Below are 24,879 nucleotides of genomic sequence, written 5' to 3' on the forward strand. Positions count from 1 at the left end.
CAAAAATCCCGTGACACACTTTTTTCAGGAACATATTGAATCACTGTTATTTAAATGCATTAGACTCAAGTGACGTATTTATTTTAATAATTATTAGTAACACGTTCTCCTCCTTTAATATTGTACCACACAAAGAGGCCTGTACACACGTTAAGTTATTTCTGTAAAGCACGGCCTCTACTGGAGCCCCCCCACCCCCACCCCCACCCCTATACGTCACAACATCCCTTTAAGTTTGACATTGGGCTTTTCTGATATTCACCTGTCTCTACTTTGTGTCTCCATTCCCCGGTTACTGCAGCCATGACTACACACACACACACACGCACACACACACACACACACACACACACACTGTCTTCCCAAGGGCCATTATATGAAAGACAATACACAGTCCCAACTGAGTGGAAATTAATTTAAAAATTGTTTTAGATTCGATCCTCCTCAGCCCCAAGTGAAATATATACATACGAGGATTCAAAGGACCGGCTGGTGGAGGTTGATGTATCAGTGGGTGTCTCTCGTTATCCCTATAAAGCATCGAAATGTGTTGAAATATGATAAAGTATTGATACTACATAACTTTAAGTTTGTGAATGTTACAGAACAAAAGAATGATAGCTATAGCCAACCTACATGTTAAAACAATTACAGCTTTCCGATTTTTTTTCTCCTACATATAGGCTCCAACTAAATAATAAAAAATCGAAACAGTGATAGTAAGCTAATACAATTGTGCATATGTCTATTATAGGGATCATTTCTAAGGCCTTTACATTTGCTTTATTTAAACAATTGATCTTTATTATTAGGCCTATTTTTTATGTTTTTACGCTGTTAAGAAAATACATAAAGAAGACCCTTAACAAACCAGGATCCAAACCACGATACACTGCAAAATAAAATCAGATAAGAGAGATCTTTATTGATAAGATCTTAGAGTTTTATCCAGCTTTAGCCAATTCTCAAGACAGCTGTGGCTTTCCACCTGTCAATAAGCTCGTTTACAGAAACAGTTTTGAGAACCAATTTGATCAGAGAGCCTAAATATCCAGATCACTAATCCTACTGCAGTCAATTAGAAATAAATCAACGTACCTGAAAGTTATTATTATTCCAATCCAAATACACAGGAATTATGTTGCGCCGAGCACCTGCCTGTTTATTATCGAACATGCCCAGAGAGTGACCCTCCATAAAAAAAGCACCAAAAAAAAAAAAAAAAAAACGAAAAAAATCGGCCGAATTCAGAGTATGATAGATAACAGTGGTCGGAGATGATTGACTTTTCGGAGAAGTAAAATTAACTGCGAGGAATCCGGAGGGAAACTGATTGGCATGCTGTTCAGGGAAGTTGTGAGCTTTTCTGAGGGAGACCAAGGAGAGGAGCTGAAGCGTTTATTGCGCTGGAAGAAGCAGGGAGGCGGTAGCGCGGTTTGGGCGCACGTAAGCGGGAAAGCTTTTGCAGCTCGGCAGAGAGATAATGGTGGGGGATATAAAGAGTAACCTAACGAGATTGTTCTTTACACATAGATTACATGGCAGGTCTGTGAGAATAAAACACACCCCACAGACTGTAAAAGGATTATGAATGAAAGAATAGACTAATATGTTAGGAATAAGGTTTAGGCTGTGAAAAATATAGACATATTTCAAATTTATAACAAATTGTATAATTTTAAGCGGATTACACTGTAGGCCTAATAAATAAAACTATATTGTTGCCCATAGGTCTATTCTGATTTGGTACACACACACACACACGCACACACATATTCACACATCTATGGAGGTAGATTTGTCTCAATATTATTTGTGTGAAAGATTGAGTGAGTAAATGTGTAATCTGTGAATATAAAACACCTTCCACACATACAAAGAAATAAATTGGTAAACAAAAATATCTTGCGAATATAAAACGGATCTGCAAATACACAGATTCCACGAAATAAAAACATATCTGTAAATACATTCATTTAATTTACAAATAAATGAAAAGCATCTGTGAATATCTTCCTAACATTTACAACTTTCAAACAGGCATTTGTGAATCAATTCTCTATTTGTGAAGCGAAAAATCATTCGTGGATCTCAATTCTTCGGATTTGCATTTTACATAAACAGAGTTTTGAGACAAACTTTCCGCCAGTCAGAACGAAAATCGACTTGTATCGCTCGGCCACTTTCGTAAACACGTGATCACCTGCTGACGACGCCGTTTCTGCTTTTCAAAGTAAGAGCAGGCAGTCTTCTATGAGCTGTTTTGTCCCAAATAATCTGCAACAAGCTACGTGCACTACGTTAACGATTGTAAAATATGAAGTGACAGGACCTGGTTAAGGTAGTAAGCTATGGCAGTTTGTGTTGATATTTGTTTTGTTAAGAAATGACGTATTGCAATTTTACTAATCATTTTGAATGTAGGCTAAGCCAGTGCCTTTGAATGGAGAAGCCAGTGAAAGCAGGGTGCTGGATACACAGTGATGATGATGAAGATGCATTGTAAATACACCACATTACATACATCTGTCATTTGTTTTACCATCGAGTTTAATGGAGTCACTCAGTCCATTTGTGGAAGGTGTTTACATTTACACATGGATTGTCAATCTGTTCACACAAATAACAGACACAAATCGACCTCCATAGAAATCCCATTCATGGTTTTTACACAGTTCAAGCTTCATGAACGTTTCTGGGCCTTTCCAGATGTTTACATTAGTGTGTATATAGTCTATATGTATATATTACATGAATTTCCCCTAGGGGATAAATGAAGTGGGCTATGTATGTATGTATGTGTGTGTGTATGTATGTATGTATGTATGTATGTATGTATGTATCTATCTATCTATCTATCTATCTATCTATCTATCTATCTATCTATGTGGCAGAATGTTCACAGCTAGAGTGAGTGACGTCACACAGAGTGGGCAGAAGGTGTTCAACTGCTCGTCCCCACAGCCACAAAGTTTCCAATAACAGTAAATACTGCATATCACAGCGGATCTTTGTGTCATTTATGCTCTGGCAAAACAAGCTGCTGCCAAACAAGTCTTCACTGATGACCTGCCTTGATGAGATGACTGACAGATTGCATTTTCATTTTCATTTTTACCCCAAAAGAGCGTAGTGACATGTAAATGTAAATGCCATGGACTGTGGGCGCTGTTTGCTTATTGTACTTGAACGTTGTCACTTTAGAGCAGGTTAAGTCTTTGAAAATTGTCAATAGCCTTTCAATTTTCATTTATAATATGGTCAGAATGGCGACATGAGTATGGGAAAATGAAAATGCAAATTACTATTAATTTCTTTTTAATTGTCTTGCCCCGTTAACACGATCATTTCGAACATCTTATGGCGTTTAAATTTGGGTGATACCACTTCATCAATGTCTGAGGGCAAATCATATAGACCTTATCATTTCAAGGAAATAAACAATTCCTCATTCAATCTATGAATTGAGGTTAAGAATATTGACATTACTATTAATGATAAAATCATATAAATGATATTGACATTGTTAATATCTGCGTTTTTATAGGCGACAACTTATTGAGAGAAATGTAACTTCAATATTTTAATTGACATATTTATTTATTGTGGTGTGTTTGTCAAAGTGCCCACTAGATGGCAGTATTAGAGCACAAATGGCAACCTGTTGAATTTTTGAGCTGACTGGAGGAGGTAAGAGCATTTGGGTTCAGTAAGCCTTTGATTTCAATGTTAACTGTTTAAGATCCTTTCTGATTGGGGGCGTATACACAGTTAGTCTGTAGTTGACCCTCTGGACAGGAATGAGAAGCTGCAGAGGATGAAGAGACAGAGCAGGTGAGGGGCGGAGCTAGGATGGAGAATGGCGCAGAGCAAGGCGCGCACCTGAACCACTCGTATTTACCTTTTACAAACCGATACAGAATTCACTGAAACCCTTGTCTTTCACATATTTCAGTGATTTAGTCAGGAGTTGTAACTAATTGACGTGATGCATGCTGGACTTAACACAATGCATGCTGGTTAGATATTTTGTTCGACTTTTGCCGACGTTACACATGCCGACGAAGATGTTTTCTTAGTCAGTGATGAAGTCAATTTGTGGTAAACACAGCAAACATTTTCAAACTAAATGCACCTTTCTTTATTTCTAAAGCTTCAAACACAGACCTCAGATCAGAGCATGGTCTCTGGTGAAGAATCTTCTGCCTCATCTTTATCTTACGTCGCCATGGTAAGGACACTGACAGGTTCAAACATGACTGACAGTGGAGGGGTTGATTGTGATTGGGTTTTCTCCTGTGATCAACACAGTGGATGATCTATCACATTTTCCAAAATAGAAGAAAGTTCATTCAACTGACTAAAAGCTGCTTTAAAGTAAGAGTCCTTCAAATTAGCACCCTGATGCATTCATTGCAATATCGGGAGTTTTTAACCATGTCACTCTCACCTCTCACCTGACTGGCTTCACTCAGTATGTTGACTGTCCAACAGGGGAAAATAAGACACTGGATCTGTTGTATGCAAACCTCAAGGAGGCCTACACTGCTTCAGCTCTACCAGGAACTGGACCCTGGAGGCCAGTGAGTCTCTAAAAGACTGTTTTGAGTGCACAGATTGGGATGTCCTGTTGGAGTCACAGGAAAATGATAACAGCAAGGACCCTGACTTTGATAGAATGGTTGAATGTACCACGGACTACATTAACTTCTGTATGGACACTGTAATACCAGCAAGGACTGGACACTGCTTTCCAAACAACAAACCCTGGATCACCAGGAACATCAAGACCCTCCTCAAGCAGAAAGAGGAGGCCTTCAGGGATGGAGACAGGGAGAAGCTCAGGTGTGTGCAACATGAGCTGAAGAGGAGATTAAAGCAGGAGAAGGAGGACTACAAAAGAAGAGAGGAAGCTGCAGCAACAACAACACCAGAGAGGTGTGGACGGGGATGAGGACCATCACTGGCTGTAAAGAGAAAAACAGCCAGGCAACATCAGGTGATGTGGACAAGGCCAATGAGTTCAACCTGTTCTACAAGAGGTGTGACACAGCCTCACATGTTCTCTCTCACTGTTTCAGCTGCAGCTTCTCCTACAGCATCTCCTCCACAATCTGACACTGTAACTCCCTCCACACTGGGGTCAAGTCTCCTGTCCTGTACAGTGTAGGAGGTGAGGGCGGAGCTCAAGAGGCTACGTCCTGGAAAGGCATCAGGCCCGGATGGTGTGTGTCCGAGGCTGTTAAATGACGGAGCAGCCCAGCTGGCTGAGCCTCTCCAGAGGATCTTTAACTTAAGCTTTCAAACAGGGAGGGTACCGGTCCTGTGGAAAACATCATGTCTTGTTACGGTCCCTAAAGTAGGACGACCGGCTGAGATAAATGACTGCAGACCCTCACCCCTCACATCACACATCATGAAGACCCGGTTCGCTTACAAAGAACATATTGGAGTGGATGATTCCGTCCTTTACATGCTCCACCGGCCCATTCTTACTTGGATGAGCCAGGTTGTTACATGAGGATTATGTTCTTTGATTTCTCAAGTGCATTTAACACCATCCAACCTCCAATTCTTAAAGACAAGCTGGAAGGGATGGGGGTGGATCCCTGCTTCACGTCCTGGGTTGTGGATTACCTGACAAGACGACCACAGTACATCAGGCTGGGTAACTGTGTCTCAGGGACAGTGATGAGCAGCACTGGGGCTCCACAGGGAACTGTTCTGGCTCAGTTCCTGTTCACCCTGTATACGGCAGACTTTAAATACAACTCTGAGTCCTGCCACATCCAGAAATACTCAGATCACACAGCTATTGTGGTGCGTATCAGGAACGGGCAGGAAGAGGAGTACAGGGATCTGATGATGGCCTTCAGTGAATGGAGCAACAAGAACTGCCTCCTTCTGAACACCTCCAAGACCAAGGAGATGGTCGTGGACTTTTGGAAGTCTAGGCCCACCCTTCAGCCATTCAACATTAGAGGGAAAGACATTGAGGTGGTGCACACTTATAAATACCTAGGTGTGCACCTGGACAGTAAACTGGACTGGTCCCTGAACACAGATGCCATCTACCTGAAGGGGCGGAGCCGGCTCTTTGTCCTCAGGAGGCTCAGGTCCTTTGACGTCTGCAGTGAAATGCTGCATATGTTTTATCAGTCAGTGGTGGCCAGTGGACTCTTTAATGCTGCAGTATGATGGGGCAGCAGCATGTCAGACATGAACACAAAGAGACTGGTAAAAAAGGCTGGGTCTGTGCTTGGCAGGAGTCTGGACTCACTCAGGACTGTTTTAGAGAGACGCATGCAATGTAAGATGGAGGCCATCTTGGACAATTTTTTATTCTTTAGATTTTTTTTCACCTCTTGACAACATGGTGGCCCTTGTTTTTTTATTCTCAAATCTATGGTTCTCAATAAAACAGAGAAATAAAATTGTTCTCTCTATAAGAGTTGCTCTACAAGGTAGTTCATGTGTGATATTTCCCTATATACCTTAACCCAGCCCTTTCCATGTTTTCATAAAACATTAATGAGATTTAATTTCATGTGTCAAACCTTTAACGTAAACTTGTGTCTAGTCTGAACATGTTTAAGAGCAACGTGTTTTGGGGAGTAACCGGTGTTAATAATTTTTTTTAAACAGTCACGTTTGTCACATAGTCACATATTGAGGGTAACACTCATCATTTTTTGAATTAAGAAACAACAGCTCTTCAGTTTTCCGCAGTGAGCAGTGTGAACAACCTGCTGCTGTGACTCTGGTGAACTTGCGCTACAGGAAGTAGACTGCAGTCGTTTGATGCTCTACCTCTGAAGTCAGTGGCAGCTCAGATAGGCTTCTATAATGTCTTTAATATTTATAATTTCGCCTGTTATTTTTCTCCACCAGATGCTTTAAGGATGGAACACCATATCATCATCACGGATTGTGTATTAAAAGGAGAATCCAACCCTTTTTAAGAATTCACATTTCTTATTCCTTTGCCCCAGAACAGAGTGGTGAATATTTGTGAACATGCAGCTCTCTCCTCTAAAGTTAGAAACCAAAGAGAGAGCCTTATAATGTGCAACGACACCCCAGTTTGTTTTGTTTATGGATTTTTGCTGCTGCTTGTGAAACTTGCAGCTCTTTTTTTCTTTATGTTTCATGTGAACAGTGTGACATCTACTGGCCAGAATGTAAAATAGGCAAACAAAAAGGTTTGTATTATCACAAATTAAATATCAGTATAAGGGAAACCATGATTGTATTTTATATTCTAAGCATACACTTATAGCAATTACTCTAAAAACAATCAAAATGTTTTCTATGCATCAAATGTGTTAATGATTTTGGAAAAACTCTTTTTCATTTTTAAGAAATAAAAACTTTAAAAAACTCAAACTGTTGTTAGCTTTACTTTTAAATATCACCTTTGTAATATAAATGTTACTCAATACTGCAATGGATAGTTTATTTTATTGGTATAATTACGTGTTTTCATCAGGATGCCAGAACCCACCTCAGGCCAGTACCACACCTTGTGGTCCCCCACAACCAGCAAGAAATGGTAAATCATTGGCATGACTACACACAACACCTATATGGAGTCAAAGGGATTTGAACTTGTAAAGTGATGTTCACAAATAATTCCAAATGTAGTTGTAAATCAACCTTTGTAAACCTGTAAAATAAATCTACATGAGAAATTCAAGTGAAGAAATTGTGCATGTGTAAAAGAGATTTGTATTTGTAAAAAAAAAAAAGAAGAGATTAAAACCTGTGAACAAATGACATTAGTGGTGAGGTAAGACAAAGACACTGTGAAAGAAGCGCTTTTGTCAATGTCTGTGTACAGATACAAAGCAGAAAACTGTAAGACTTTGTGCTCACAGTTCCCACCAAAGTTACATGTAGAATTTTGACCCTATTTTCACACCTGAATCTGATTGGACAATCCATTCACAAAGCAGAGTCCAATCAGAGCGAAAACGGTTCTGTTATAGATAGATAGATAGATAGATAGATAGATAGATAGATAGATAGATAGATAGATAGATAGATAGATAGATAGATAGATAGATAGATAGATAGATAGATAGATAGATAGATACTTTATTTACCCCCTAGTGGAAATTCATGTACCTTGATCTCTGCCTTAGATCCTAAAAGTTGTAGTAGATTGCAACCCTGCACAATCGTCCATCTTGAAAATTTACTACACCTTTCAGTATCTACAGTGGAGACAAAGACAAAAGAGCCACCATCACCTGTTGCATGTTGAGTTTTACCGTTTTCTGCTCTGTATCTCTACACAAACATCGAGAAAAGCATTTCTACTTTCCCTGGGTCTTTGACCTCACCACTAATCATTTTTTCTGTTTTGATTCACATAGTCTTTTTTTTTTTTTTTTTACAAATACAAATCTCTTTGCCACAAGCACATTTTTTTCATACACACAAACTTGAGTTTCTCAAATAGATTTATTTTACAAGTTTACAGAGGTTACTTTACAACAACAAACTTTGAAATTATTTGTAAACATTACTTTACAAGCTACTGGGGGCAAGCTAGCTGCCCATGGCCCACTGGGGGCAAGCTAGCCGGCTCCCCTCTTTTATTTTTCATTTATTCTTTCTGAGTAAACATCTTTTCTAAAATATGCTACTGAATCTAACGTCTCAAAATGAACAGTGTTATTATCTATATGAATTTCTATCTTTATTTATTTATGTCATCTCTGACTGGATATTTACAATAAAAGTTGTTGATGGAGAAGTGCTAATTGTAGTCCCTTTATGGTACTCAAAACAAAAATCATATACAGAAATCATACACCATGAAACTATTTTTCAGATAGATAGATAGATAGATAGATAGATAGATAGATAGATAGATAGATAGATAGATAGATACTTTATCTATCCCCTAGGGAAATTCATGTGTCCTGTGGCTCATTGCTAATAACAATAATAACAATAGTTAATAATAAACAATAAATGTTTCAAATGATAAATAAATGGCCTTGTAACCTTTAACTTATTTAGTATATACTGTGTTTTATAACATACTCCGTATTATTAGCACCTGTAAGAGATGAGCTGGGACTGACTAAAGGACTAACGAAGATAACTGCCAACTGATTATAGCCTACATGTAGAGAATACAAAATATGGACTGGATGATTATAATTAACTCTATGGTAAAACAAATGATACAAGCTATCTCTTTACAGGTTGGATGGGTATGAAAAGGAGTCTGTTTACAATGCATCTTCATCATCATCACAGTGTATAAAATCCAGCACCCTGCTTTCATTCACTCAGTCCGCAACATGTTTACTGTTACCATGGCAATAGGTGCCGGTTTAGTATTTAACGTTAGCTTAGCCTACATATTAACAATGAACAATAAAAATGAACACAAAAAATATTAACAACAACAGCCATACTATCAAAGACCTTAACCGGGTCCTGTCACTTCATAATTTACAACCGTTAACGAGTGCACGTTACTTGTCGGTGCTTATTTGGGGAAAATAACAGCTCATACAAGACTGCATTACTTTGAAAAGCGTCTTAAACCTGTGCGTGTATGTGAAATGCAAATCTAAAAGCGTAGAATTAAGATCTATAAATGCGTTTTCGCTTCACAAATGCCTGTTCGAAAGTTGTAAATGTTAGGAAGATAAATTAATTTATATGTTTTTATTCGTGGAATCTGTGTATTTGCTGATCCGTTTTATATTTGCAAGATATTTTTGTGAGTTTACAAATTTATTTTTGCATATGTGAAAGGTGTTTTACAGCTTTATGCACTGATTTTAAATCTGTTCACACAAATAATAATATTGAGACAAATCTATCTCCATACACACACGCAGAAAAAAAGTGAAAACACAACTGATGAACTACATTTCCCAGAAGGCAAAACGCTGCAGACAGATGCTGATTGGCCAGCGTTGGTTTGTCGTTACCTGCTCAAACAAACAAACTAGCAACAGTTAGATGAACAACCTATACCCTGACAACAATCATGCGAAGAAAAAACTTTTCAAAATTGCTTGTTGGGCTTTTCGTGTCTGTTCACTGATAGACATCATTAAAATATAATTGAGGTTGGAGGTAAGATTCTGTCATTGATTGCGAATATCATACTTTACTTAACTGCTAAAATGCTAGTAGCATTCTATGCTAGTCCAGTGACAGTTAACAGCTAACATTAGCATATAGCTAACTACTGTTTGCATCTCGCTACTACTGGTTTAGAGTTATCTAAGATATACTCATAGCAAGAGAATACAATGACGTGATTTAGACGCGTCGCTTCATTTTGCTTGAACTATATATTTTGAAAATGCAAGTGAGGTAGCTCGGCTAACGTAACGAGTTAGCGACCTGTAGCCTTTTCTGCTGAGGTTGCTTTGAAACGTCCTAATCCATTTTGACTCGCGTAAGTACTTTTCCCACATAACAACTCTTCTTGCATTAGAGAAGATCAGTCTATGTAAACTATGTGTGTATTTACGGTGTGAAGCGTTTTTATTGACTGGACTTATGGTGCCATCACGTGTTACTATTTGGAAACTGCGACTGTTGAGAAGAGTAGACCTGTTAGTCAAAACTGTTCATCTCTCAAGATGTTAAAGGTTTGAAGAAACTCAGCGGGCCTTTTTCAAATGTCATATCATAATGTTTTCACTATGCAGGATTAGTAGTGATCGTAAGATGAATTTCTCAGAAGTCTTCAAGCAATCCAACCAACTTTGTAAAGTTTCCCCAGATGGGAAATATTTGGTAAGTAGTAAACTATATACTAATTTGTAGTTTTGAAGTGTGTGATGGAGTATAAATAATACTTTCAACTCCCATTTAATTCCCACAGGTTGTTAGTTACATTTTGTAAAAGTGGAGGAGATTAGAGGTCTCGTTTTTTCTGACATGGCTGGGGTTGTCCTCCACAGGCTACCTGTGTGCAGTACAGGCTGGTGGTGCGAGATGTGAGCACCCTGCAGATCCTGCAGCTCTACACCTGCCTGGACCAGATTAATCACATGGACTGGTCTTCTGACTCTCTCTTTATTCTCTGTGCTATGTACAAGAGAGGACTGGTACAGGTAGGTTATGAGAAGGAGATACCAGTGTGAGTATGAGTATGCTCAGTCATATACCTGTTAGGTTGCAGTCTGTCCTCGTCTGTTAGATTGATACTGTTAGTGGCATTATGATTGATTAATTAATGGTTATTTTGAATGGATGAAATAGTTGACTATTCTTGCCTTTATTCATAGTTGGACAATTTTAGCAATATCAAGGCATCTCTTTAAGCTCCAGGAGCACTGTTAATGTTTGTGTTAATTATGATGTTTAATCGATTAAAAAATTAACTAAGTGATATAAACAATAATCCAGAGATTAACCAACAACAAAAAAGTTTGTCACAGCCTTAAAATACTATATTTAACGTACAGTATTGCCCAAGAAAAACACCAGATTTCTGCTGATTTCCAATGCACTCAAAATTTGACAAAATTAACATTTTATATGGTTTTTAAACAATACTTGGAGAAATCATCTTAATCATTTATTTACTGTGTTGTACTTTGTACGTTCTGATATGTTGGTAGATCGGTAGAGAGTACATTTGCTTTCGTTTGGATTTTAGTAGTTGATGAAATCTTTCAACTTCTAAGTCCAGACATGTGAGAACCTGGGTCTTAAAGGTGCTGGTTTAAGAGGTTGAAGTTGGCAAACAGAAGTATTAAGATAAAACAACATAGTGAAGTAACGTTATTGATAAATATTTTAAAGTATCATTTGGGCTGCAGATTATTATTTTTTCTTTTTATTATGGTTAGTAGGGTTTTTTAGCTGAAGTTTTTTCTGATTGACTCAATGCCTTGTTGAAATGGGTAAAAATAAGATGAAGTGCTTTTCAGGTTAGATTGCATAGAATTTACTGCACTGAACAGCTTCAAGGCCTTTTTCCATCACATCCTGTGTTGACAAAATTTAGAAATCATCCAATCAAATACAAAAAATAAAATATTAATTAATAAACAATTATTTTGTGTTTTCACTGGCCGTGTTTATTCATTTGTAATTTCACTTTCATACAGCGCAGTTGCCCTGTTGTACATCAGTTAGAAATTGTCCAGCTGTTATTTTGTGCTAATTTGTTGAAAAGCACTTTACAGCACTGTAGATGAATTTGGATTCAGAAGAAAATTCAAAACTCATTGTTTGTACAAGTCAAATTGTCATATTGTTTGGTAGTGTTTCAGCATTACTTTAATGAAACATGTAGGAATGAAATTCACCATTTAGATATATTTATACTCTATTTAGACTAAAACTTTTTAAAATTCTGCATGTTAGTGTAATGTCACTTTCATGTGTATAACAGCGTAGGTAGCTTACCTTTGAAGAGGTATCCAGCGCCAGTCTTTCATGATTTCTGATGGTCAAGTGTTTCTTACTGGTACTGTGGGAGATACAGGATGTGTATGAGGGATGTCATCAATGATGGCTGGTTGCTGTCCTTCTGTTACTCTTCCACTTCTCTCTGTCTTTCTTTTCAGGTGTGGTCTCTTGAACAGCCGGACTGGCACTGTAAGATTGATGAGGGCTCAATAGGACTAGTCTCCTCGCGCTGGAGTCCAGACGGACGTCACATTCTCAACACCACTGAGTTCCATGTAAGTGTGAAGTTGCTGCGTGCATGCGTGCATACATTCATGCGCACAGAAGTGTGTTTATGCAAATGCTTGTCTGGTTTCAACTGTTGCTGGCCCGCAAGTGAGGGGGACCTGAAAATAGCCAGACACCAGAGCCTTTCTTGACTGCCACTAGACCCCCCCCCCCCCCACCTGCTGCATGTATTCAGCCTGATTTCATAGCTCCCCTCCTGTTAGCATCCTGTCATACATGGGTCTCAAGTACCTCTTGAACATGGGTGCAATGTGTATGTGCCCTTCCGATGTAGGTCTGGGGGGGGTTTTTGCAGCAAGTCCTTTTTAATGATGTTCGACTACTATAAGCTATTATACAAAAGGTTAAAAATCATGTTTTAATAAGTGTTAATCAGCCAGCCTGAGATCCTTAGTTAGATTGCTCCAAAAATCTACTGTGATGTGTAATAAAATGGTCTAATGTTTCTACCACTGTAGTTGACTCAATGCAGTGATATCAAACCATAGGTCACACTTTGGAAGCTACTGAAGGATGAAAATTAGCTTATATCTGAGGTGTTTTTTACACAAGGAAAAATAACTGTGTAGATTAAATCATTCCCTTAAACAGAAGTTTTGATGAAGTTTCACTCCCTTGTATATAGCAGCCTTCTGATTAATATAAGGGCCAAATTAAAGTCAAGAGATGTCGAGTGTTTATAAAAGTCTGCAGAATGAACTACAGATTAATAACGATGCATTTAGGTCCACTCTGTGCCTATCAGTTCCTGTTTTAAATTCAATCCACAGTAACCACGTGTTGTAATGGCTGAGCCGATACACTTGGGCAATGTGGAATACGATGGGGGCACCGTTGTCGACCACGTCTGTAATGCTGAACCTGACTCCAGGAATCATTTGACAGGTGTTGTGGCCCAACACACCACTGTGTCTGGTCTGGAGTGGGGAGCAGGGAGTGCAAGTGTCTGTGGCATGTCTGCTTTGTGTCTGTCTGCATCTTCCAAGAAGGAATAGGACGGAAAAGAATGGAGGCTCCTTCCCTAGATGTCTGACTGTGACTTGACTTACAGTCATCTTATGTTTGAGCAAAGGAATGAACAAGTTCAAATAATCAATATCAAAGTTGTCTGTCCCATTCTTGTGAACACAATATCTCAGTAATGCCCTGAGGGAATTTCTTAAAATATGGCACAAATGTTCACTTGGATGCCAGGATGAATTGATTTGATTTTGGTGGTCAAAAGTCACTGTGACCTCACATGATATGTTTTTTTGCCACAGCGGAAGAATGAATATGCTAATTATGAAAAACCTTCACACAAACGTGTAATAGGATAATATTATGTTCTGCAAGAACACTTCTGGATATTATTCAGTGCTGTAACTCAGGAGCCGAAGGGGAGATTGTGATCATATTTGTTGCAACTCAACTGGTTGGTGGAGGCATACAACCACAAGTACCTTAGTAAGCGTTTTGCTGAAATGATCGGTTGTTCAACAGAAGAGTAATATTCTGATTATCAATCTATTGTTTTTAAGTAATTTTTCAAACAAAAATAAAGAAATTCTGAGAAAACACTGTTGAGTGACCAGACAACAGTGACAGTAGATTGTCATGGCCAAATTTCTTTTGAATTATTATTGGGTATTTTTTAATGCTTTAACGATGAGAGATTTTCATGGTAGTCCATGACGCAACATCTTCTCACGTGTAGTTCTGCATTGCCCTTATCAGTGGTATTGATATGAGGTGGAAGTTTTAGTACTTCTTACTGTTATTGAACATCCTTTTGTAGTGGAGGTTGCAAAACTACTGTACCAGAGGCACCAGGCTACCACATTGCCAAGGGGCCCGCTGAACTTGCCTTCACCCCAGCCCAAGATTTCATTAAGGCTATGCCAGACGAGCGTTCGTGTCAGGCTTGAATTTCAGGCCCACTCATAAACAACCCGCTATATTAACTTGTTTAGGGACAGCTGCCTGTGGTGTGGATTGTGTCTCTGTGTGTGCATGTGTGTGTGCGTGTGTGTGTGTGTGTTTGTCTGTCTGTCTGTCTATGTGTCAGTAAATCTGCTTAGCTGGCTTATGTGTTTGTCTGTCTGTTTTTGTATAGATGTTTCAGTTGTTTCTTCTTAACCCCAAACAGAATATCTTCAGATCTTTCTGATTTGTAGCTATACAATAATCTATAAGCCATTCTCTTACTGTCACAGTGTAAATTGTGAGCTAAGTATATTGTTCTGTGATGTTAACAGGGATTTCATTGGCAGCCCTACACAGACTACAGGTGAGCACTGCTTTTCCAGGCAGCTAGAAATGCTCTTAAGCCATTCCTTTATGGCTTCAATGTAGAACTATTTTGTTTTTGGAGGACATGTTAAAAAAAAACAGCTGTTTTAAAATATGGTATGGCACAGATTTAATAGAAAGTCACACTGCTGAAACCTAGCCTATGCATTGTTAGACTTCACGCAAGTCGTCTCCTATTTGAATTCCGATCATTTATCTTAGGACCTCACAAAATGTCACTGGCACGTCCATGTTAATCCACCTTTACCAGCTGAGGGGTGATAAACTGAGGGTGGAAAAACTCTAGCCAAGGACATCATTGAGCTAGATCTCTCTAATGGTTTTTACATTGTTGGGATCGGATTAGCAATAGCATTCTTGGCCAGTACTGCTGGAGCCTTGCTAACATGTAGCATTGTTGGCAAAAACACTACTGGACCAAACTGCAAACGTAGACAGCTGCTGCACTGCATCATGGGACAATAGCTCACTCATACCTATGTGTGGGCTGTGGGAAGCTCCAGTTCCTTGGTAGAATCATGAGGCTGTAACAGGAGAAATAGGCTATATTGGTTTCAGATGGCTTCCTATGTGGAATGCCTACAGTCTAATCCTCTGCTGACAGATAGGCCTATATGGCATCAAATGCACTTGCCCATTCTCTTGCACTGGCCTCGGTGCACAATAAGAATGGCTGATAGATATGTTTTATTCCAGGTTGCTGTCATTAACTTTGGTCTGCAATTGATCGTAGTTATCATGTTGCCCACAGGTTGTTCTACTGTGGTTTTCTTGTTATGAATACTTACTACTACATGGATGTGCTGGTAGAAATTAGCCACAGTTATCCTATTTGGCAGTGTTTTAAGAAACTTGTCATGTCAGATCATGTCAAGTAAAGTATTGTTATTATTGTTACTGCTCTTAATTATAGCTAAGAGCCTGAAAGGGCTTCACAACAGCCATGTTATGAAACAATAATTTGCTGCCCATTTTAACACCCATTTAAAAAAAATCCCACAAGCACTCTGTCTGGTAAAATTGCATGCGTATAGTGATCAAAACAATACTAAAATGAAATATTGTACTTGTATTTAATTGCAGCCGGTTCTGATCACCAGTTGCATTTATGTTAACCCCGGCACTGAATTTTTCGCTGTTGTAGTGGAATCTTGCCTTTTTACACCACCCTCAAGTCCTTAGCCCCCGTCCCCAAGCTGCTGCTCACCTTTGGTGAGGATACTTCATCATCTAAAGTGTAGCTTTACCAGCTAAGGATCTTATTGCATACCACCCCCCATGGAAAAGCATTTCCCACCTATTTTCCCCATGCTACCCTTCCTCCACCCAGTTTAAAGTTACGCTGCCTTTCGGGTCTTGAGCTCCATGCATCCCCGATGTGGTGGGTTCAAGGCATCTAAGAAGTGTAAGTGTGTTTGTGTTTGAGCAGTGTTGATATTGGTTGCCATGGCACCATTTCTGAGGGGATGTCCAGGAAGCGTGCAGTGAGGTGTTATTACAGGGCTTACACAGCTGGATATCTTGACCAAACAGGAGGGTTGACACTTCAGCCCAGTTAGGTGACAGACTTGGCCCAGTTCAAATATCTGTCTGCACTGTGATGGAAGCTTTGTCACTTGAATAGTGTTAGCTCTGCACATTCTCAAAAGCAAAATACAGGATTAAGAGTAGGCTCCAATTTATTTTAAAAGATTTTTTGAAGGATCATTAATTGTTGTTATTAATTATTTTTATGTGTGAACAGGGTTTTCTTCAGAATGTCTGGCTGTGATGTTTGCTAAGAATTGCAAAACACTAGAAGTTTAACTAACTAAACTTAAATTGCGCAAGAATGCACAGCATCCCTATTTGAAAGTGGAATGACAGTGATGATGGTACAGTATAGTGCCATTGTGTGCATGCATGTCTGCAGACCTTGGTTTTGAGGATAGCACAGTGGCTAATATTAAAATTCACATTTATGTTAAACCTGTATTTTGACATTTACATGTTTTCCCTATGAGAAGAGGAATATGTTTAGCAGTCTTCTTGGCTAGCATACATAACCAGTTTAGTTCACAATTTTAACAACTTTACATTCAAAGCATGATCAGACAGGGCCACGTGCACCCATATTGTATTGACTTCCTGTAAGCTGTAAAGGAAGGTATGAGGGTCATGCATTCAGCACCCATAATGGTGTTGTGTTGTGTTTGCATGCCTTTGCTATTTGGATTGTTTGTAATGAATACTGTCATAGTTAGAGTTTGGAAGGGCAGTCAACCAAACATCTCTTGTTGTGCAGTGTCAGGAAAGTGGCTCTCTACTATTGAACTATTAATCAAACTCTGTAACTGTTCATAAGACAGTGACCTGTAGAAAATGAATGCAGATGGTCTACTATTTGTATCATATAAAAGGCAAATATTAGTCTGGATTATAAATATACAAGTGGTCCATATGTCCTCAATCATCTTTCTATAACATTCATTATGTTTACAAAATGTAACGTATACTGTCACTCTTGGCCTGTTGTTAACGATGGCATAGCAACAACAGCTCTCTCTGTGAACACCTTAACACCCAGACAACTGTAAAGTCGTACAAACCGCACATTCTGTGACAGTGTCATGTGCCCCTTGTCTCCTGAAGAGCTAGACGCTGCAGTTCGTACTGGTCCTAGTGTCAAAACATGCTGCACTGCTGGCTGAATGCCACCTGCTTTTGTTGGCATCAGTCTTGCTGAAGTGAGGCTGGTGGGTATTTGAGTGACCGCAGTCAAAACTGAGCATTAACACGTAGTCTCTTTGTTATGCCGACTTGTGGCCAGATAGTTATTCTTTGGCACTGCCTCTCATTTTTGCAACCTGCTGGCTATACAACTTCCTGTTAATTTGTCACACTTGTAGCACACTTGTCTAAGATTACATCTTGGCTACTAAATGGACCAGTCCTATTTTCTTGCTGTATGCTGAGATGCTGCTTTGGATCATCTGTTAATTTAATGTGTTCAAGTCCTAATTTAATCTGTATAGTCTCTTTTGATCCCTGTCAGTGACATCAACCCTTAAACATATGCCTTTATTCCCTGTGGAAGAACACTGATAGACAGCACTCCACCCGGAGCCCTACAGGACTATCCATCTCATGATGGATTTGCTACATGTCAGTGTCTCATATCCCTCATGGAGATTTATCATAGACCTCTTCAAAGATATAAGACACTCTGTCCACAGACCTTTAAGAACATGATGGACCATGCCAGTGTGGGCTTTAATCTGGATCTGCCCAGCTGATGGCAAGCCTTTGGGAGTAGAGGAGCACTTGGAGGGCTAATTAGGCCAGAGGCCTGGTTGAGTGAGCTCTTAACAGGCTGCTGTTGGCACCCAGTGTTATAGGGTTCATTATTAGATGAGAGCCTCAGTTGGCATCTTCTCACAGAAGAATAATGGTTAAGTGTGTGTGTGTGTGTGTGTGTATATATGTGTGTGTGTGTGTATATATGTGTGTATGTGTAGACTAAACTCTCTAATGACAGTAAAGAGGGCATCTAGTCCAAATGGTCATGCTGTCAAACTGGCTTGTAAAACCCCTGTTTACTTCAAAACTCAATCCCTAATACTATCCTAATGTTTCTTTTACATGTGGTGCTTGGATTAGAGCCCGGTTGATGTATCAGAATGACCCAGATTATTGTCCAATTTTATTTTGTGACAGATATGATGCTATTATTGTTTATATTGGCTGAGCAAGAAGAAGAAGAAGTTGTAGACAAAAATTGCTTAAAATGATTTAGAATCAGTGTTGTAATTAAACAGTTTGTCCACTAGAGAGCACATATAAGTATATTTTCAACTTTTAATGTTACATAGAGCACACATTTGGTCACAATTCTTTAATAATTACTGTTTATGTTATATGCCCATGTTCAAAAATGACACAAGATATTGAGTGATTTTTTTAAACTCCCAATAATATGTTTATCAGTGTCAAAAATCCTGTATTTCATAGGCATTAGGATGTGTTTATACCCTTTGTGCTGCCTGGCAGTGTGGTGCTTTCTTATCATACTTTCACTTGAATATACTCCATTGTTTATTTCATTTTAGTTTTTGTCCCTCCCTCCTCTTGTGCCTTGACAGCTGAGAGTCACTGTCTGGTCCCTGTGCACCAAAGCTGTGTCTTACATCAAGTATCCCAAAGCATGTCAGAAGGGTGAGTAAGAGAATTATATTGTTTTATTTATTTTCTCATGGCTTATGAGTCTCTGTGTGAATCTGTATTACCAGGAGTACCTGAGGACAGGGCCAGGGTCTGAGTGCCTCGGCATGTCCCATGAATCACATGCCGTTCTTTACCTTGTGGCACGACCCTGGGTACGTTGCCAGACTACGGTCCTCTCTGCTGACAGCTGTGCCCCTCTTCAGTAAATGGGGCATGCTCTTCATAACAGGCCTGTCAACAGCTAGTGGAAAAATGATTGTCTATGACTCTCCCCATTTTCCACATGCAATACTATGCCCTTCTGCAACCTGTGTATTCTCACAGCCGTTATATAGGTAATATGACCATGATAGTTACATACCACCGACCTGAAGTGTCAGATAATTACCTTGGATGAAATACACAGGAAACCATGAGGTTACATATTCAGTTATCAGAGTAGATAATTGCCTTTTTCTTCTAGGCAATACATAATGTTTTGATCAAAAGCAAATTACTTTTTTCGTCAGTGTGTTTGTTTATTCTTTGCTGCTGCTGAGGACTCAAATGTTAATTAAAGTAGGCAACTGAATATTAAAACTGCTATTGTTTGATACCTGTTTTACAAGGACTATATTATACTACTGTGTCAAATTTAAGCATCAAACCTGACTAATGCAGGTCTTTCTAGGTAGAGTTTCTTTCTTTTTTTTATTTCCAAACGTACTATATTTTTCAGTTCAACTTTCCCATTACAGTGTCAATGTAATTGTAAGCCCTTTATCATAATTGTGCCATATGCCACAATTGGTAGTTGCCTGTAAAATTGCAGCTTTCATCTGTCGTCTTTCATCCGCAGGTATAGATTTCAGCAGAGATGGCTGCTATATGGCCTTGGCTGAGCGCCGTGACTGCAAAGATTATGTTAGTGTTTTTGTCTGTGACGACTGGCATCTACTCAGGGTAAGTGGAGCATTGGAATTTTGCTTGAGTTTTATGACCCTATATATGTACTTAAATCTTCAGTAAGCAACAGTGGAAGAAACCTAGATTTAGGTAACCAGAAATATTGACAGATTCAACCTGTGACAGTAGAAATATTATATATGAATTCTTTGAAATTGTCATTAACCAAGATGGAGACTACACTTCCATCATTCAAGATGCCATGCAGATGCTTTCAGCGACACGAAGAGACTAACAAAAGTTTTTTTATTCAAATTGAATGAGGTTGATGCTTTTTGGTTTTTTTTTTGTTTTTTGAAAATCCCAAACCACCGTCTTGATTGTACTGGCTTTCAGAAAGAACTTCGTCACTGTTTTTTTTTTTTTCTTTATCTCTGTCATAGCATTTTGAGACTGAGACGCAGGACCTGGCAGGGTTGGAGTGGTCTCCCAATGGCTGTGTGCTGGCAGTGTGGGACAGCTGTCTGGAGGTGAGTCAGCTGCCTTACAGACATAAGATTCAACAAGAGAGGTAGATTAACCATCCTAACAACTTTGTTGAGCTGTTATTCTTTCTGCTCCAGTGGATCACCATATAAGGTGTTAGATGAAAAACAAAGCTGTAATCGTAATGAAAATGCACTACAGTTTACAAAAGCCTTTTGACAAGGTGTCACACACCTATTGTGTTTTGAAGGAGTCACCTGTTATTGTGAAGCATCCTTATGGTCAAAGTACAACATTTAGCAAAGCCCAGTGCAACATTAACAGAAGACAAGTACTGTTGTTTCACGTGTGTGTATCCTCTCCGCAGTACAAGGTGTTGCTGTATTCTCTGGATGGCCGATTGCTGTCAACTTACAGTGCCTATGAGTGGTCACTGGGTGTCAAGTCTGTGACCTGGAGCCCCAGCAGCCAGTTCCTGGCCATCGGCAGCTACGATGAAAAAGTATGGACAGACGCTTAAAAAAAATATCACATTGTTAGCTTGAGTATTGCTGAAAAGCAACTTGTCTTAAAAAGAATACTCCACCGTTTAGCGTTATACTTTTATAACATTGTTTAACTCATGATGGACAGAAAAAGTATCAATTATTTTCAAACTTCAGTCCCAAATGATGCTGACTCTGCAGTGACGTCACTTGAGGCACTTTATCAGATTTCCACAAAACTACCTTGTGTCAGCTTTTGTCACATATGCAGTATTGCTCCCCAAGACCTTGATATGTAACATTTTTGTGTAAAGTTGCCATTTAAGAAATTGAGTAATTCATTTGTGTAAATAAGGAATAGTATAAACTTAAATTGATTTTTTGTGCAAATGTCAATATCAGTACAGTGCAATAAAATGACAAAAGACGTTAATATCATCATGTCAGGTGCGCATCCTCAATCACATAACATGGAAGAAAATTGCACAGTTGGACCATCCTGCAACCATCAACTGCACAAAAGCTGTGAGTATTTTCCAGGTCTTCCAGATGAGTCTTGAAGGCATTGCAGTTCAATTACTTAATGACTGTTGTGTTTCTAGGTTGTGTATAAGGAAGTGGAGAGAAGGCCAGCTGTTGGCAGTGACGACCTGTCACTACACAACATCACAATTGGCACGACCCTCTTCAACACCCAGAGCAAATGTATGTCTGCTTTTTCCATTATTTAAAAAGATGAGTTCAAGCTTTTCCAAACACAAAGTCAAATTTGATTTTGCCTCATCCAGATGAGATCCGTCCACTGCCAGTCCAAATTCCCGTGGTCAAACCAGACCCAGACCGAGCCAACCCCAAGATCGGTGTCTCTAACTTGGCATTCAGCTCAGACAGTCGCTTCCTAGCTACCAAAAATGGTAAGACTTCACAGCTGTTCAGCTTTACCTTCATGGTGAGCCCAAGACAACTGTATTATATGTATTACAGTTTTTCTCAATCGCTTTGATGCAATTCCGGCTTCACCACTTCCCACCACTCTTAATGGAGTTCTCAGTACAGTTAATGCATTTTTTTACAACACTAAATGACATGTGAAAAAGCTTTTAAAACAATCAAAACCTTGTTCACATGTGTCGAAACATGCAAAGTCAGTCTCTCACTTCAACATTGTCACCAATGAATAAAACCTTTTCACCAGAGCTTCAAGACGTCAAATGTTTTGATATCTTGATAAAAACCATACCGACTTTCTGAAAAAGAGTTCTGCAAAAAATATAAAGTAAAAAATATTCAGACACAGCAATGAAATGTGAATAATATACTCTAACTATGAGAGAGGCTGGACTGAGTCCAACCCATCATGAGTCGGTTTACAGTGGCATCCATCAGAGATGAGAGATATGCACCTGTCTAATGGCTACTCCAGTGTTACTGTACAATATGTATTGGTATTGTATTACATAAAATTCCTATATATGTTAACAGTAACCTAACCTATTACCTATATATGACAACAGTAGCATTTTGGAAAATAACTATTGTTTCAATATTACATAGGTGTCTACTGTACTGTGTACATTTCAACCCCTCTCAGCAGATTACTGTACTGTACTGACACTTTAGAGCACTGTATGGAAATGTATATACAAGCCTATGGAAGACAGAAGAGCTTTAGATTTAGAACATGGTGTATCCAGAAATTCACAATAAGGACAAAAGTGTTGGTCATTTGATTTTTAGATGTGTTTATGATATTTTCAATGCAGTGTTTAGTTTTGCAGCAGATATGAGGTACTTTGCGTTTTGTGTGCAATTTAGATTTTTGTGTACAGTTTTGAAAAAATGAGACGTAGGTTAGAAAATGTGTGAAAGTAGTTGAAAAAAAGAAAATGGTTAACCCTAACCATGGAACTATGCATCGGAAAATAGACAAAGAAAAATATGCAATCAAATGTAAACATAGCACCAATTATAGTACAGTGAATGTGTGTGTGTGCGTGCATGTGTGAGAGAGAGGTCTTGCTCTCTCATACATATTTGAAGAAATTTTAAAGAGATTTGATTGAAAACACACACAATGCAGGGCCTTATCAGAGTGAGTGGTCTGTTATTCTATCTGATGAAGGCACAAACTGTTTTCATGAGTTGTCGGATGAGAAATTCATCAATACAATGAGAAAACGTCTTTAGTAGTGAACTATGTGTGGATACAATAGAAGTTTGTACAAATGAGAGATTGTAATGTGTGTGGGGATATGATGAGGTTTTGAGAACGTGAGGAGTGAAGAGTGACGTTTCTGATGCAAGAATTGCATCAAAGCGTTCGAGAAAAACTGTTTTGACCATTTGTGCTGCAATGCTTCAGAGCTCTATAAGCTGAGAGTGGTTTTGAGTGTGTATCTGTGTTTCTCTGAGTGTAGACAACATGGCCAGTGTTGTGTGGGTGTGGGACATGCAGAAAATGAGCCTGGAGGCTGTGCTGGAGCAGACATCAGCTGTGCGCTGCTTTCAGTGGGACCCCCGGCGCCCACGGCTGGCACTGTGTACAGCCAACACCAAACTCTATCTCTGGTCCCCAGCAGGCTGTGTCTCTGTCCAGGTCCCCACTGAAGGTAACATGTTCTGCTTTGCTCCGCATTATATTGTGTGTACACCGGACTATGAATGAAAGTTATAAAGGACATCAAATTAAATAAAATTATGGGACAAAGGCCTAGTTAACACTAACCTCAAAGATCTACACTTCGCTTTGATTTTGCCATGGCAGGCATAGGAACAGTCACCGTTAGATGCAATTTAAAATCTAAAACCTGCCAAAGAAATCGGGATGTAACCTGCTGTAGTTTATTACATCTGAATGGAACAAAAGATTTGAAGCCCTTTTAGGCCAGCTCTATTTTGAATTTGGGAACCTCCACAATGAGTCATGCCATGGATATAGTTTTCTTATGCTACAGAAAAGATGCAAGATATATCTGCTGTTTTTAGTTTACCAGTAGATCACATCTGTGGTATTTCAGCTTTCACATGCTGGATGCTCATCTATGTTGCTGCTGTGTGTTTTGTTTTATCCCGAAAGGTTTGTTGTGTTGTACTTAGAAAACCTTAAGTAGCACAGAACTGAATACTGTTTGTTTTTTTTTAAGGACTACAAACTGAACAAACCTCAGTGTTGAGTCTTAAGATGCACTGGGTTTTTTTTCCCCCATCTTCATTTTGTTCATATGTAGGTGTGTTTTCATCACAGTTGCTCTTTTCTCTCTTCTACCAGGTGGATTCCAGGTCCAGTCACTAAGCTGGCACTGCAGTGGAGACTCTCTGATCCTGCTTGGAAAAGAGCAGCTGTGTTTGTGCTACATGGACATAGACCAGGAGGACAAGTAATACACACAAAAACACAGGTATCAAGAATAACCGGATCACAGTTCAGGCTTATGTAGCCACAAGCACTTGGCTGGGAATGTTAAGGTGATGACCAAAAGACTGGTAGGAACACTCCTCCTCTTAATCTTACTTTCACATGTAACTGCTCACCAAGGCCCTCAGTGCAGGTTACTGAGATGTTCCTTTTCTTGTCGATATGATGGCTAAATATCACTATTTAAAAAAATAAGTTTGTCCTGAAGCACTAGTTCCGAACACTGTGAGAAGATAGATGTTTACAAAGTTTTATAGATTTCACTGTACTTTTAGTTTGACCTATTTTGTATGTGTATAACCATGAACGTGTATAACTATTTTGAATAAATTTTGTCATAAGCAATGCAACTAAAAGTGAGTTATTAAACTTTATTGTTTTTCAGAACCATTTGTGTTAACCTGCCAGAATAGTGCAGTT

At 39.0% G+C, this 24,879-nt stretch overlaps 1 protein-coding gene across 1 annotated transcript; it reads left to right on the top strand.

Moving 5' to 3' along the window:
- The first annotated feature begins 9,949 nt into the window (after positions 1–9,949).
- Positions 9,950–24,832, top strand: wrap73 (WD repeat containing, antisense to TP73). Its single transcript, XM_056385360.1, has 13 exons — positions 9,950–10,107; positions 10,692–10,779; positions 10,947–11,099; positions 12,564–12,680; positions 19,107–19,179; positions 20,027–20,130; positions 20,517–20,603; positions 20,927–21,061; positions 21,492–21,569; positions 21,647–21,749; positions 21,833–21,958; positions 23,462–23,653; positions 24,313–24,832. The coding sequence occupies exons 2-13, from the start codon at positions 10,711–10,713 to the stop codon at positions 24,423–24,425; spliced, it is 1,350 nt and encodes a 449-aa protein (XP_056241335.1). The 5' UTR covers positions 9,950–10,107; positions 10,692–10,710; the 3' UTR covers positions 24,426–24,832.
- The last annotated feature ends 47 nt before the right edge of the window (positions 24,833–24,879 follow it).

Source organism: Seriola aureovittata, chromosome 9, assembly GCF_021018895.1.
Source record: "Seriola aureovittata isolate HTS-2021-v1 ecotype China chromosome 9, ASM2101889v1, whole genome shotgun sequence".
Lineage (NCBI taxonomy): Eukaryota > Metazoa > Chordata > Actinopteri > Carangiformes > Carangidae > Seriola > Seriola aureovittata.

What these genes read in the sequence shown, in the direction of transcription:
- wrap73 (XM_056385360.1), top strand. Translation starts at nt 10,711, where the DNA reads ATGAATTTCTCAGAAGTCTTCAAGCAATCCAACCAACTTTGTAAAGTT. An exon ending in TCAACACCACTGAGTTCCAT is followed by an intron (nt 12,681 to 19,106) that starts GTAAGTGTGAAG and finishes GTGCCTTGACAG; the next exon opens with CTGAGAGTCACTGTCTGGTC. An exon ending in TGTGGGACAGCTGTCTGGAG is followed by an intron (nt 20,604 to 20,926) that starts GTGAGTCAGCTG and finishes TCCTCTCCGCAG; the next exon opens with TACAAGGTGTTGCTGTATTC.